This window comes from Mytilus edulis, chromosome 13, assembly GCF_963676685.1.
Source record: "Mytilus edulis chromosome 13, xbMytEdul2.2, whole genome shotgun sequence".
In the NCBI taxonomy this organism is placed as follows: Eukaryota; Metazoa; Mollusca; class Bivalvia; order Mytilida; family Mytilidae; genus Mytilus; species Mytilus edulis.
In genome coordinates, this window is record NC_092356.1 from 22,357,345 (window position 1) to 22,372,222 (window position 14,878).

Sequence of the window (14,878 nt, forward strand, 5' to 3'; positions counted from 1 at the left end):
TATTAACCACACCAACAAACGACAGCCACTGAACATCATGTTCATGACTTAGGACAGGTGCAAACAAATGCAGCAGGTTTAACGCTTTTGATAGGTATCAATCTTTACCCTTAACGGAAACAATATGATATGTTCTTTATGTCGAAACTATAATCCTGTCCCCTTTTCCCGAATGTGATCAAACGAGTTAGAATTAATACCTGGCTTGTACTAACATGATCAACACTGCAGGTGTCATATGTTGAGCAGGATCTGAGATCGTGTTCGTGTTGCTAAGTCTTCAGTTTCCTATTTTCTGTTTTGTGTACTTAAATTTGTCTGCAACAGTTGGTTTTTTTGTTGTTTTTTTTTGGTTTTTTTTACGGATTTTGTTTTAGTCATGACGTTGTCAGTATTTACTAATGAGTTTGAATTTCGCCTCTTTTTTTCCTACATTTAACTTTGTTTGGTTACATATATCGTATAGATCTCGTTTAAAGTACCTGAAAAATTGGACGACGAATGCTTATAAACCAATAGAAAATGAAAACAATAAATTCGAGAGTGGAATTACAGTACGAAGAGCATTGGGGACCAAAATTCCAAAAAGTTTTGCCAAATACAGCTGAGGTAATCTATGCCTGAGGTAGAAAAGCCTTCAATTTCAAAAAATTCTAAATGTTGTAAACAGTTAATTTATAAATATAACAATACCAATGATAATTCATGTCAGCACAAACAGTGCTGAAAAGGTTCAAATAAAAGTATTTATTTTTCGTGCAACGTTCATTACAGAAATTATTTCACGTCAAACGTGAAACTATGTCTTATTTCACGTTTTTTTTTTCGTGCAAGAAAATGAAAACAATAAATTCGAGAGTGGAAATGGGGGATATTTCAAAGAGACTTCATGCCGACCAAAAGGCAGATAACAGCCGAAGACCTCCAACGGGTCTTTAACACAGCGTTAAAATCCCACACCCGAAGGAGGACTTTATCTTTCCCCTAAATGTAAATGTGTATAAGCTTTTTGAATATGGTCGTAATACTCCAAAACATACAAATGAGCTAAACAAAAACCGTATACAACACTAACAAAGGACAGAGGCTTCTGCCTTGGGACAGGCGTAGACATGTGGCTGGGTTGTACATATTTGTTGGGAGGTTCAATCCTCCCCCTATACCTCTAGCCAATGTAGAATATACAAATACTCAGCAATACGCATAGTAAAACTCAGTTTAAAAGAAGTTCGAGTCCTATGTCAGAACAGGTAACAAAACAAACTATGCAAAATGACAATATTACATAAATAAACAAAAAACCAGCTTCAGGCAGTTCCAGATCTATACCGCAGTCTGTATTAGAATCAGATTGATGCGTCTCTTTGCTTCATAAAATTTTAATTTGGAATGTGTGTTTTAAGAGTGAATGATGTCTCAGACTATTTCTTAATAAGGCACTCTTATTTATATCTTATGTGTTTATTTAAATGTCATCATAAAAACATACGGATCAGGAAATATTTGACCAGTAATATTGTTTATTAAAGACACTAGTCTAACGCTTTACTTTTCAAACCAAAGTAGGGCATAGCGAGTTCGACTGCTTGTAGCGCTCCATCTGTCCAATATGAGAAAGAACGAGAATTAAAAGCATTAGACACGACAAATACGTCATCCTCTTTTGACGGTTTCGTCATCTGTTGTTCCACATCCGTCCATATATACCCTGGCATCCACTCTTGCCATGCTCCACCGTACGGGTAATTATCCCAGAGACTTATAATTCCACTTATTGGCTGCGGTATAGCGTTTAAAGGAAGTTTATAGATGTGACTGAGGTATTTATTTGTAATATTAACCATTTCCTTCCCCATTGGGAACGCGATATCACCATCAGTAACATCACCATTTTCTCTTTCAACCAATTCCTTCCAATAAGATATATGTATTCCAACATCTGTGTACATTGGCTGTAGTAATGAATTTAATGGATTAGTTTTTGATGTTCCGAAATCGTATGTTTGTTTTAAAGGAGTATCTGATATAACATAATCGGCGTAAAAGGGGGAATTTCTCCACCATGGGGAATTGTAAGAGAGATAATATTTTCCAGCACTAGCGTCTTTTACTGCTTTGGTTATGTATTCCCTAATATGGGGTTGATACAGACCCTGCCACTGAAGCCTTTCAAGTGATAATCGATTGACTGCAAGAATTACTTTTTTAGCACACTTCCTTATGCATGGTCTATTCTAAAAGGGAAAAAAATAATGTTAATGTTAATGCTTCAATTAGATATACAAAGATGTGGTATGAGTGCCAATGAGACAACTCTACATCCAATTATTATACTTTATAAATGCAAGCATTCTTTGGAATTGCAGTATTTCGTATGGTATCACTTATTAGTTGTGTCATGATATCTATCATATTGGTATTCAGAGTTAATTAATTTGAATAAAAGATACAATGAAGAATACACAATAAAATTTATTACAAAATTGTACTTAATTTTATTGACTTAAATTTTGCATACTTTTTATGCCTAATCGAGATTTAAAACAGGAATTCAGAACTAAAAGGCTAGTTGAACTCATTTGTCATTTATGCACTCTGGTAGATTTTGGACAAGCTAGAATGTAACATATCGATCGAGACCTATTCAATACAATAGATACCAAATTATACGAAAATGCTAGAACCATAAATAATTTGAAAAAGGTCGAATGAAGAACGAAATTACAGAGCATTGAGGACCCATAAACTTCCAAAATATTATGCCAAATACAGCAAAGTAAATTTACTTAGGTGTTGTTTTCATTTTTTAAACTTATTGTATAAATTATTATAAACAATTTATTTTTATTAATGAATGTTTTGTTCAAGCAATTTCCGTTTGAGCATTACCGGTATTATAGTTAGAACATATCAGCGTACATTTTCATTCATTAAGTAATAATTACCGTAATAATGCGTGTCCTCCCATTTCTGGTAATCGTTGGTTCAAAATACAAATTATAAATCCCGCTTTTTGATTTCCGAATTGCTTTCAGGTGGTGATTTAGCTTGATATTATGCCTGGCAAAAAAACAAGATAAAAAGGTGATGTCACCATTTAATGTAGTATTACTGACTATGCGGTATGAGCTTTGCTCATTGTTGAAGGCTGTACGGTGACCTATAGTTGTTAATGTCTGTGTCATTTTGGTCTTTTGTGGATAGTTGTCTCATTGGCAATCATGCCACATCTTCTTTTTTATATTTTCTTTTACTTATCAAATAAAGGTTCTCAAATACACAATTTCGAAAAGCGGCCGAAAAGAAAGATAAAATTGATTTTACTTGAATATAAGTAAAATCATCATAGATACCAGGAATGATTTTTTGTATTATAAACTAGACACGCGTTTCGTATAGAAAAGACTCATCAGTGACGCTCGAAACACAAAAAGTTGAAATGACATGTCTCACCTTTTATTTTCACTTAAAAACCTTTCAAGGAAAGTCGTTGGTATAGATTGGAATCCCTTTGACACAGTTAGAACTTCTTCCTTTTCATTTGACGGAGGGGATGTCATAACTTCAACCGATGCACTTATATCAAACTCTAACGTGTCAAAACCGGAAGTTTCTGCAATATACTTCTGTGCTTCTGGTGTTAGGAATTTATTATACATAGACATGACACTACATGAATGAGATAGAAATGAAAAATATAAGTCATTATGCTAAACAACCACTTACGTATATATGTTTTATATTTATTTGTTTTCATAACTTAATTTTTATATTCATTACTTTTGGTATATCTCATGTTATTCGTATTGCGCAGTTATTTTAATTACTATGTAGTGTTTTTTAGACTTTTTTTGTTATCTTTCGTGGTGTTTTCATTTTTTTCTACTGTGTAGTCGTTTTTTCGTCCACAATTGATTTTTAAATGACCTAATGGAGGTATCGTTTGCTAATTTTTCATTAAAGACACTTGTTGACACCATCTAATATAGTATTTTTTAACCATTTATCAAATAAAGGTTCTTATTGAGTTAAGCCTTCCAATTAATATTTTAAAGTGTGTCTTTCTATGTTGTGATGTTATACTATTGTTTCAGAAAAGGGAGAAGGTTTAGAACCATTAAAACGATTAATCCCGCTGTAATTTTTACACCTGTCCTTAGTCAGGAATCTGATGTACAGTAGTTGTCGTCTGTTTATGTAGTTCATACGTGTTTTTGTTTCTCGTTTTTATATAGATTAGACCGTTGGTTTTCTTGTTTGAATGGTTTACACTAGTAATTTTTGGGACCCCTTATAGCTTGCTGTTCGGTGTGAGCCAATGTATCGTGTTGAAGGCCGTACCTTGACCTATAATGGTTTACTTTCATAAATTGTAACTTGGATGGAGAGTTGTCTCATTGACACTCATACCACATCTTCCTACATCTATCTAAAATGTATCATGTTTTACCTTTGCGTATACATTTCAATGCCATCGACATCTTTGATATAATAATGTTTTACATCTTCTGTAACATTGGTTGTTAATACATCAGTGTAGTTCTTATACATTTCCCTAAAATACATTCATCATCATCATTACAACTTAAAAGAAAAAGATATTCCTAAATATTTTGTCTTCTACATTTCAAACGTGTTGTATATTGTCTATTTGAGTGTCGTGATTACGTTTGTGAGTTTATGTTAAACTACACAAGACTATAGTGTGCGTTCTGATGTCATATCACTTGGTATTTTCTGCCTCCTTTTCCGTTGCCGCTGTTAGAAGCTAAGACTATCATTCCCTGCAGATACCCCAGCCCGTTAGTCAATGCTTCCGTACTTGAATTATTCTATTAATTTTCTTTGGTGTGTATTTTATTTCACAAATAATGTAACTGTGCTATAAAACAAAATTGAAACTACCTAAGGAAAATTGTACTTCTAAGATTTAACAATTTGATTTTGGTCATATGCGATACATAGTAGCAAGACAATTATTTTCCATCCGTTTGATGAGTATGAGGTTTTGATTTTTATATTTGATGAGAAAAACTTCGTTTGTTATTGTCTTTGGAGTTCGTTATCTTTGTAAGTTTACTTTTTTTATGTAAAATTTTGAATAAACTGAATAAATCATATACCATTGTAGTTGTTTAACTGGTTTTCTTTCATCTGGATGCAGCTTATATGGTGTTTTATCACCACCTAAATCTTGATGACGCAAATGTTCACCACGTACGTACACAGTAGTATCCTTTGATGGCCCCTTGCCTACAATGAATTTTTCAGTCTGCAGTCCTAGCTCCCGTAGAGTAGCATAGAGTAATTTGTGCTCTGAAAAATGGAAATACATGAACAACTTTAATCCCCTTTTCTTTGATTTACGTACCATTTGAAAGTTAAGGATGTATTTAAACTCACACACCTGGCCTTGAAGGCACAAAACGTTGTTCAGTGCTCGGAGCACAAAAATCATGCTCGAAACATGAAATCCAGCAATTTGATTGGTTGATTTTCGAGTCTGAGTACAAGAATCATGCTCGAAAGTTTTATGACCGTGAGGCCTGAAGTGCTAACTCAGCGATATTTGACTTAATTGTCTTTGTTTTTTTTTTTTTTTTTTTTTTTTTTTGTTTGATCAGCTTTATCATGTCTGTACATATTTAAAAATGCCTGTACCAAGTCAGGAATATGACAGTTGCTGTCCACTCGTTTGATATGTTTATCATTTGATTTTGCCATTTGAATAGGAACTTTCCGTTTTGAATTTTCCTCGGAGTTCAGTATTTTTGTGATTTTACTTCTTAGTAGTGTTGTATGTAAATAAGCTGTTTTAAGACCATTGCTTAAATTCAAATTGTTTTTGGTAACATCTTACAAATTTCTCAATTGGTTTTGGAAGCAAAACTAATCAAATAAGGGTTTAATAAACAATGTCGTACTCAAATAGCTAAGTATCAAAATGATTTTTGACATATATAACATTTAGTTTTTTTTTTTTTTTTGTGATTTTACTTTGTTTTGCCACAGAACATATTCAAAGAGATATTTGTTCTTGAAATGTTCATAGGGTGTAGTAACATTAGCAAAGTTGATATAATGAAATAAAGACAAGAGACCAAATGACACAGAAACTAACAGCTAAGTTAAGTTTGATGGTTAATTGAAACTGGTGGTATTATATGATGAAATGTTGTGTTTTTTTTTCTGATGTTTTATAAAAAGTATAGTACCAATTTTCTCTGTACTTCTACATTTTTCCATATTTCCATAAAATCAAAAACATATTCAACGTTACATGTTGTTTTGAAAGCATTTTCAAACAAACAAAACATTTTGCATTTGTAAAAGTTTGCATCGAAAAAACACCACGTTACTGAAATATAATTAGTTTGAGTTAATGATGTCCTTGTGTGTTTTGTATGAATTAAGGCAACAGTGGTATACCGCAACAAAAAATCAAGAGACACTGTAACACACACAATCGAACTATAAGATAACAACTGCCATTTTCAAAAGTCAAAAGTTCTAAATAATTTCCGGTTTTCTATATTCTTCTGGCGTTTATAGTTTGCTCGTCTTTCTATTAATAAGCCAAATATTATCAGAATGTACAAATACTTGTCTTCGTTACTTTGAATTGAAGTAATGTTGTCAGGCATTTGATAATAGCCCTGATAAGAACTAATTCAAGGAACATTTTGAATAGACGATGTGTGAAAACAAATTAAGAAAATTTGGCATTATTGCCAATGAAGCAACTATCAACCACAGACCAAATGACGTAAATTTAAACTGGTATTGAATTAAGGTTACATGAATTGTCATTGAAATGGTTATATTTATAAATTTACTGTTTACAAATTTTTAAATTTTTTGAAATACTAAGACTTTTCTACCTCAGGCATAGATTAACTTAGCTGTACTTGGCAAACTTTTTAGGATTTTTGGTTCTCAATGCTCTTCAACTTCGTACTTTATTTGGCATTTTAAACTTTTTTGGAATCTAGCATCACTGATGAGTCTTTAGTAGACGAAACGAGCGTCTGTCGTCTATACTAAATTTAGTCCTAGTATCTATGATGAGTTTATTTACAACAACTGGAACTAATTTGTCAATCAAGAAATCCGTCTTGATAATGTTAGTACTTGAGGATATTTTTTTATTGAGAGGTTATAACAAAATATCGACATTAGATTTACAATAATTTTAAAGCCCGGTTTGATTGCTGGTAAAATGTATATTCATAATTTAGAAATAGGTTTGGTGGAGCACGTGAAATACTCAGAGGTAAACCGTTACTTGTAAAGTCACATGTGTAAATTAAGTATCCTTTTTTTGTGAATCAAAATTCAGAAAATCTTTATCGGTGGCTGATGTTCCAAAGGAAATAAAACAAACCCGTGACTATTCAATATGTTTCCGTTTTGGTTAGTGTTGTGGATTCATGTGCTGAGTTTCGAAGTGAATTTTCAATACCTAAGTCCACTATCAAGCAGTTTAGTAGCGTTATTTCCATCACAAAAACGATGCTGTCTGTGTCTTCATCTGCAGTATCGGCAGTATAAAAACATATTTGTTACGGTTCACAGCAATATTTTGGCCTTAAATGATCGATTTAGCATACAAGTGGTTTCATAGAACCGTTCAGTTTTGTAATTCTAATATGTATCAAGACCATTCGCCTTAAATTCATTTAAAAACGATATTCACATCGTTCGTTTAGCGATTTGCTCGTTGCCTAACATAATCCTCAAATGTATTCTTCAGTGTTTTAAACTGTGATTTAAGCTGTGTTGAATCTTAAAAGGGATTATCTGTCAAATTCAAGTTTATCGATTTGACTCAAATTCGTATATTTTATTTATTACGTTCTAAAACCTATATCTAGTTATAACACATGCAAATAAACAATGTACGATGCATGGAGTTGATCATATGTTTTTATTCCTTTAATTTTCATTAGAAATCATGTAAACTTTTAAAAATGCCAATATATGCCTCATATGCCCAAATATGGTAAAAATGTCTTATTTTGATAGACTTTGTGTAATTTCCGTTTTCTTTCTTGAAAAGTAATCAGACAAAGATAATGTTTTTACCTGTTCGACCCTTTATTTACAATAATTGTATTTTGTCCAAACTCATCTCCTAGGCCTCAGAACACAATTATTCTTCCCCTTGGCTACAATGCATGTTTTAGTTAAAGTCAAATTGAATTAAAAAAATTGCACTGCTACAAACATGAAATAAATTTAACTGCTTATAGACCATTATTATTCTAATAAAATGTGCTTGTCCCAGGACAATCCATCAGTGCTTTTTCTTTTGAGGGCCCTATTAACATGCCAATGGTAGGATTTGAATCTTGAATAAATGACGAAGGCTGATTTCTACCTTACTTTCATTTTGGCCAAATCACTACTTTCACTTTCAACAATAATTTTTTTTCCAGATGTTTTACTTATTTCAATATATATGCAACTGATAGAACCACTTAAATAGTAAACATTTCAAAGAAAACAGTAAACAGATTACTTGGGAAGAAATACCCCATATAATATTTGGGAACTATATTCCTAGACCACGAACAAAGGGAATTAATTGTGATCTGAGGCCTGTATATTTAAATGCACAATGAAGATATGAAACACGTGAATTCGTATTTTCTAGGTCTGTTTGGTTTTATATTATAGATAATCCTTTTTACCGATATAAAAATGAGTTTTTCTGGATCGTTTAAGTCAACCAAATGGTTTACACTAGTTTCAATTTCAATGTCATTCTTTTCCCTTCAATAGAAGAATACGCCTATGTTATGCGTAAGCCATTTCTAGCACATGACATAAATTGCAGGTCACTTTATTACGAATTCGATGAGTCCTATTCACTTGCACTTGTAAAAGGAATATTTCAGCATCAATGATTGAACTCATTTTGACAAAATTAAACAAAACATTGGTAGATAGTTGCGTGATTGGCAATCATACCCCATTTCCTTATATCTTGTCATTGGTTGCTAAAAGCAATTGTTATTTCACTTTTTCATTTGCATCAATTATCGAACAAACAAAATCATATTCTTATTTTTGTAATATCCCGTTGCTAATGCTCCTTTAAGGTAAGCTTTATTATCATCATTGCCTTCCCTTTATTTCAGATACAAACAATTTCAATAATAAGGATATTCCATTTGCATAGCAATAAAGAAAAAACAAGTACAAAATGTATGTTGTAAATGATTTTTAAGCGTTAAATTCAATCAGGTGATATTTTTGACATATTTCATCAGATTCTGTATTTCCTCGTACATGTATTATAATCTGAATTAGATTACGTAAAAGTGCACGTATTCAGAATAAGTAATAGGACGTGTATTAAACTAACAGCTTGCAAATAAACAAAATAGAAATAACGAATTAAAAACGTTTATTGTACTAATACTGTTGTATTGCAATAAGTATGCAATAGGATTGAACACAAGTTATCATAATTTTTATAAAGTCTTCTCCTTCCTTATATTAAAAATAAAATTACATTATGAATGCAAAAGATAGACAATGAAGCATCATTATAAGTAAAAAACAAGGGGAAAAACTCACACAAAAAGTGCAACAAATAGAAGAAAAAAAGCGTTGCATTAATGTAGAAATTAACCAACACCGATTTAAAACATATATTTACAGAAGTATAAAGAATTAAAATGTCAATTGTTCTTGAACAATTGAGAGGTCTTTCCTTTTGTAATGTAAAATACATGTTCCAATAGACGTAGAATGTATTGAAAAGGTCAAGGTCAACCTTAAAAAGCTTTAAAACACACTGAAAATCCTTTAAATAAGGTCAAAACACATAATTCGCTATATGGGACATGACCTTGACCTTTGACCTTTTGACCTTTGTCAAGATCATTAGTTCCCAATGTCATTGCTGAAGACCCCATGGGTCTAGGACCTTTGATCATATAGTAAAAGCTGATTTTGCCTTTTCAGAAACCTAAAACAAGGGTTATGCCCCTTACAAAAGGTCAAATCTCTTCGGTCAAATGTCAAAAGTTGCGTCTAATCCACCTCAACGTTTTTCACTATTTACTATTTCTGTAAGTACAATCGTTTTTGAGATATCGACTAAAAAGTTGTAAGGTCAAAGGTCAAGGTCAACCTTAAAGCTTTAAAACACACTGAAAATGTTTAAAACACACTGAAAATCCTTTAAATTAGGTCAAAAACAAGTAAGGTCTTTCCCTTTTGAAAAAGGAAAGACCTTAATAAACTGTATGAGTAGAAGTAAATAATGAAGCGAGAGGAATGATCTTAAAGGAATCCAGCCCATCCGTACGTATATCAACAGGGCAATCAGTAATGATATGGCAAGAAGACAAAAACTAAAATGACTTACTTAAAAAAGGGGAAAGACAAACGAATACATAATACAATACACAGACAACTATAGATTGAGCAACACTAACCAACCCGAAAGCCGTGATTAGCTCCGGTGCTCCGGAATGTTAATCAATTCCATCGTAGCGATGGCACCCTTGTTTGATGAATAACACATGCATGTATTTGATTCCGTCTTTAACATCGATCATATGTTCAAACTTACTCTTAGGAACGAACCTCGCAGCAGCCATTTCTACATTGATGTCAGGTGTTTCAGGAAATCGCAATGTGTAACACCTCCCTCCTACTCTGTCTGAGTATTCGTATATAGTAATTTTCTGATTTAGATGTCTCAATCTCCATCCGGAATATGTTCCAGCTATACCAGCACCTATTATTGCTACGTCATCACAACGCTTTGCTTAAAATACACAGGTAGAGAATTGATATTAACCAGCAGTTTTAACAACTGGCAAAGGAGATTACATTTAAAGCAATCTTAAAGCAAGCCTTGTGTATTCAAATCATGAAAGCGCATATCATTTCATTATTTTACTATATAAGAAACGATATCACTATTAAACATTTTGCATGCTGAAATATTGCTTTACAAATCAGACAAATGCCTGAAATTCCCATGTTGTTAAAATTCAATTAATCTGAAATTATGCCTGGAACGTGTAATAGAACGTCAGGTTTTGTTGGTTTTTTTTTAATGATGAGAACTTTTAAATGCATTCAGCAAACCTCCAGTTTTGATTTGAATTAAATTATGAAGCTTAATGTAACGGTGAATTACAAGTGCAGATTTTTGACAGTAGTGTATCATATAAGATTAAAAAAAAACAATCATATGTGGTACGATTACAAATCCGACAAAATTTTACCAGAGCCCATTTAACGAAATAGTAAGCAAAGTTAGCAACTTTAAATTCCCTTCAGGTCTTATTTGAAGAGCAAATTTAATACAACATAGCAAGCTATACGAGAAACCGATATAACCTATGTAAAACAATACAATCGAGAAATCCAACGTCAAGATTAAGTTTTTCCCACATATTTAGGACTTGAACAATTAATTGATATATGTAGATTCCAAAAAATTTATACGAACTCTTCATAAAGAAGCTTAGGTGTTGTTTTTTTTTTTTTTTTAACTTACTGAGACCGCCTATTTGATTCCCATAACTTATCACAAACCGGAAAAAAGCCCCTACTTTTAAAAACATCGGTCATCGGTCATCGGAGAAAATGATAAAATGATGAAAAATAGATCTTTGAAATATGACAGTATGAAAATTAAAATATTGGTTTTGAAATAATCCATTTTAGAAGCAATCTCATGGAAACAACACTTTTGTTGAAAAAGTAAAAGCAAATTCAAAATGGAAAGTCATTATGAAATTTCCAACTCAAAAGCTTAAACACGTCAAACGAATGAACAACAACAGTCCTATTCCTGAATTGGTTTTATATTCAAAGCTAAAGCTTATCCTTTAAATGTATATCTGCTGAGTAACAACAAAAGCGCTGACTTCGTCAGTAGGGGATCGCATTACATACGCACTAAGAAATAAAATATTCTTGTTAAAAAAAAATAATTGTGCAATTTGATAATAATAAATATTATAATATCTAAAATTACTGATTAAACTTACACGAACGACGATAAGCCTCGATCCTAACTACAAACAATACAGCCATAACAGAAGCAATTTTCCGCACAAACATATTGGTGAAGAGAGAGGTTAATGATAACTGCCACTATAAGAAACAGTCATCATTGATTTGTAAATCCTATTTTCTTTTAATTCCTGCATAATTTAGTTTCATCGCGATTTAATTACCAATAAGTATGTGTTGACTTATTAAATTCGAGTTAGATCTAGAGTTTATATACATATAGCACTTAAATTCAGATTAATTGGATTCGTACGAACGGACATAAATTAGTAAGTACGATTGGATGTCTGAACTTTAGATAAGTGTTATGCATATATATATATATATATATATATATATATATATATATATAGCGCAGATATCAATGCAGTATAGCAGGTTAAACTTTATAATTTGAATGGCAAGGTGGCTAGACCAACATGGCAGCGATACAATTTCTTTCCGGTTTTCATTGTGTTTTTTTTTTTGTGATTGTTCTGTTTGTTAGATTTTTCCACTTATCTTGCGCTGTACTTTTCTCAAGATTTGGTACACGATAACGAATTTTACGCGTTTGAAACTGCTATTGATCAACCAAACACTTTTATTGATAAGTGTTATCTCCCATACACCATTTTTTTTTCGCCCGCGCATCTTTTTAGCTCACCTGACATGAAAGGACAAGTGCGCTTTTTCTCATCACTTTGCGTCCGTCGTCGTCTGTTAACTTTTACAAAAATCTTCTCTAAAACAAATGGCCCACATTTAGCCAAACTTGGCTGCAATCATCAATAGGTTATTTAGTTTTAAAATGTGTCCGATAACCCATCTTGCCAACCAATATGGCCGACACGGCTACAAATATAACATAGGGGTAAAATGCAGTTTTTTGGTTTATCTTTTTGAAACGATTTTTTAACGCATTTAGAGCAAATCTGACATGGGTAAAAATGTTCATCAGATTAAGATCTATCGTCCCTTAAATTTTCAGACGAATCCAACAACCCATTGGTAATTTTAAGAAAATTCTGTAGTTTTTGGTTCTTATCTTGACTCTAGAGATATACTGTTAACATCAATAATGTCCAGAAAAGTAAGATCTACAAATTAGTCGACATGACCAAAGTGTCAGTCGACCCCTTTAGGAGTTATTGCCCTTTATAGCCAATTCTAAACAATTTTTCGTAAATTTTTGTAATATTTTACACAAATCTTCTTCTACTGAGACAAATTTAATCATAGTTGGCTATAGTCACTATTATGGTAACTAGTTTGAAAAATGTGTCTGATGACCCCGCCTTCCAACCATCATGGCCGACATGGTTAAAAATAGAACATAGGGGGAAATGCAGTTTTTGGCTCATATGTCTGAAACTAAAGCATTTAGATCAAATCTGACATGTGGCAAATATGTTCACCAGATTTAAATTTATCTGCCGTGAAATTTTCAGACCAATCCGACAACCCGTTTTTTTGGTTGCTGTCCCTGAGTAAGTAATTTTACGGAAATTTTGCATTTTTTTTTTATTATTATCTTAATAAATATCATTATATTATCTAATATCTTATACATGTTATACTTTTGATTATAATTTGAACCTTATTTGTTTTCCAAAGCATCAGTAAATACAAGGTGAGCGACACAAGCTCTTGAGAGCTCTAGTTTGTAACCAAAAATGTAATTGTTTTTAATCAAGCGCGTGTTACAGTGCAAGGTCGTCGTTACTAAAAACAAACAAATTATTTTTTATAAATACATGATTAAAATGATGGTCGAAAGATACCAGAGGGACAGTCAAACTCAAAGATCGAAAATAAACTGACAACCCCGAGGATTAAAAATAGAAATAGACAAACAGCCAAACAGACAAACAATATTAAACAAAACACAACATAGAAAAATAAAGACTACTCTACAACACGAACACCCCCCCCCCCCATCCCCCCCCCCCCCCAACAACAACTTGGGGTGTTCTCGGGTGCTTCGAAATGATATTAAGCAGATTCTGCTCCATATGTGGCACCCGTCGTGTTACTCATGTGAGTACAAACCCAGTAATAATTCTTATCCTTATCCGGTACCTCACATTAGTGAAAGGGGAACGGAATTGTAGTCAAAAAGAACTTATCCACTATCATCTGTGAAACGAATATTCAATAACGGTCAACCAACTGGTGATGGCGTTTGTAAAACTTACGAAGGTATGAGGTCAATTTAACCATCTGAAACTCTTGGATTAACATATTTTTATTCATGGAATTATTTCCTGTTGATACAAAAAGTATGGCGTTGAACATTCACATTTTATTATTATATTTCTTACAAAAAAAAGTTTAGTATTTCCTGCATGATGTGATAGGGTATTGTGCCGTTTCATTGCACTATTCGTTAGGTCATGGATGCTTTTCAAAGGTAACAACGAGCTACATTTTGCCTCGTGGTAACTGAGATTTAAAGTTCTCCAAAAAATAACACTCACAAATTTACGTTGAAAATTAATTTTGCTAAATCTGATTCCATCCTGAAGCAAAAAAGCCCTTGAAAACGTCTGCTACACATACTTTTGTCACGTACATTGCAACCTGAATCACCTTTTTGTACTACGAGATTGTAATTCGTTTAGATTGTGTAGTAGTATTATGCATTTTTGTATTATTGTATAAAATGTTATCACATCAACATTCAAACATTAACATTATAAAGGCAGGGTTTTTAATCTAGTTATTAAATTCAAGACGAAAAGCTTACCATAAAATTACCAATAAACATACGACCCGGAAGTCAATTTTACATCTATGGATTTCTGTGATGCATATTTTTTCAATTTTGATGCAACACATGTAGAATACT

General features: G+C 32.4%; 1 protein-coding gene across 1 annotated transcript; it reads right to left on the reverse strand.

Annotated features, from left to right (window-relative positions):
* Positions 1 to 1,445: 1,445 nt before the first annotated feature.
* Positions 1,446 to 12,354, reverse strand: LOC139502236 (aplysianin-A-like). The gene is made up of 7 exons (XM_071291667.1): positions 12,024 to 12,354; positions 10,589 to 10,786; positions 5,124 to 5,316; positions 4,451 to 4,555; positions 3,454 to 3,669; positions 2,946 to 3,060; positions 1,446 to 2,234 (listed from the first exon to the last, which is right to left on the reverse strand). The coding sequence occupies exons 1-7, from the start codon at positions 12,094 to 12,096 to the stop codon at positions 1,533 to 1,535; spliced, it is 1,602 nt and encodes a 533-aa protein (XP_071147768.1). The 5' UTR covers positions 12,097 to 12,354; the 3' UTR covers positions 1,446 to 1,532.
* Between the last annotated feature and the right edge of the window lie 2,524 nt (positions 12,355 to 14,878).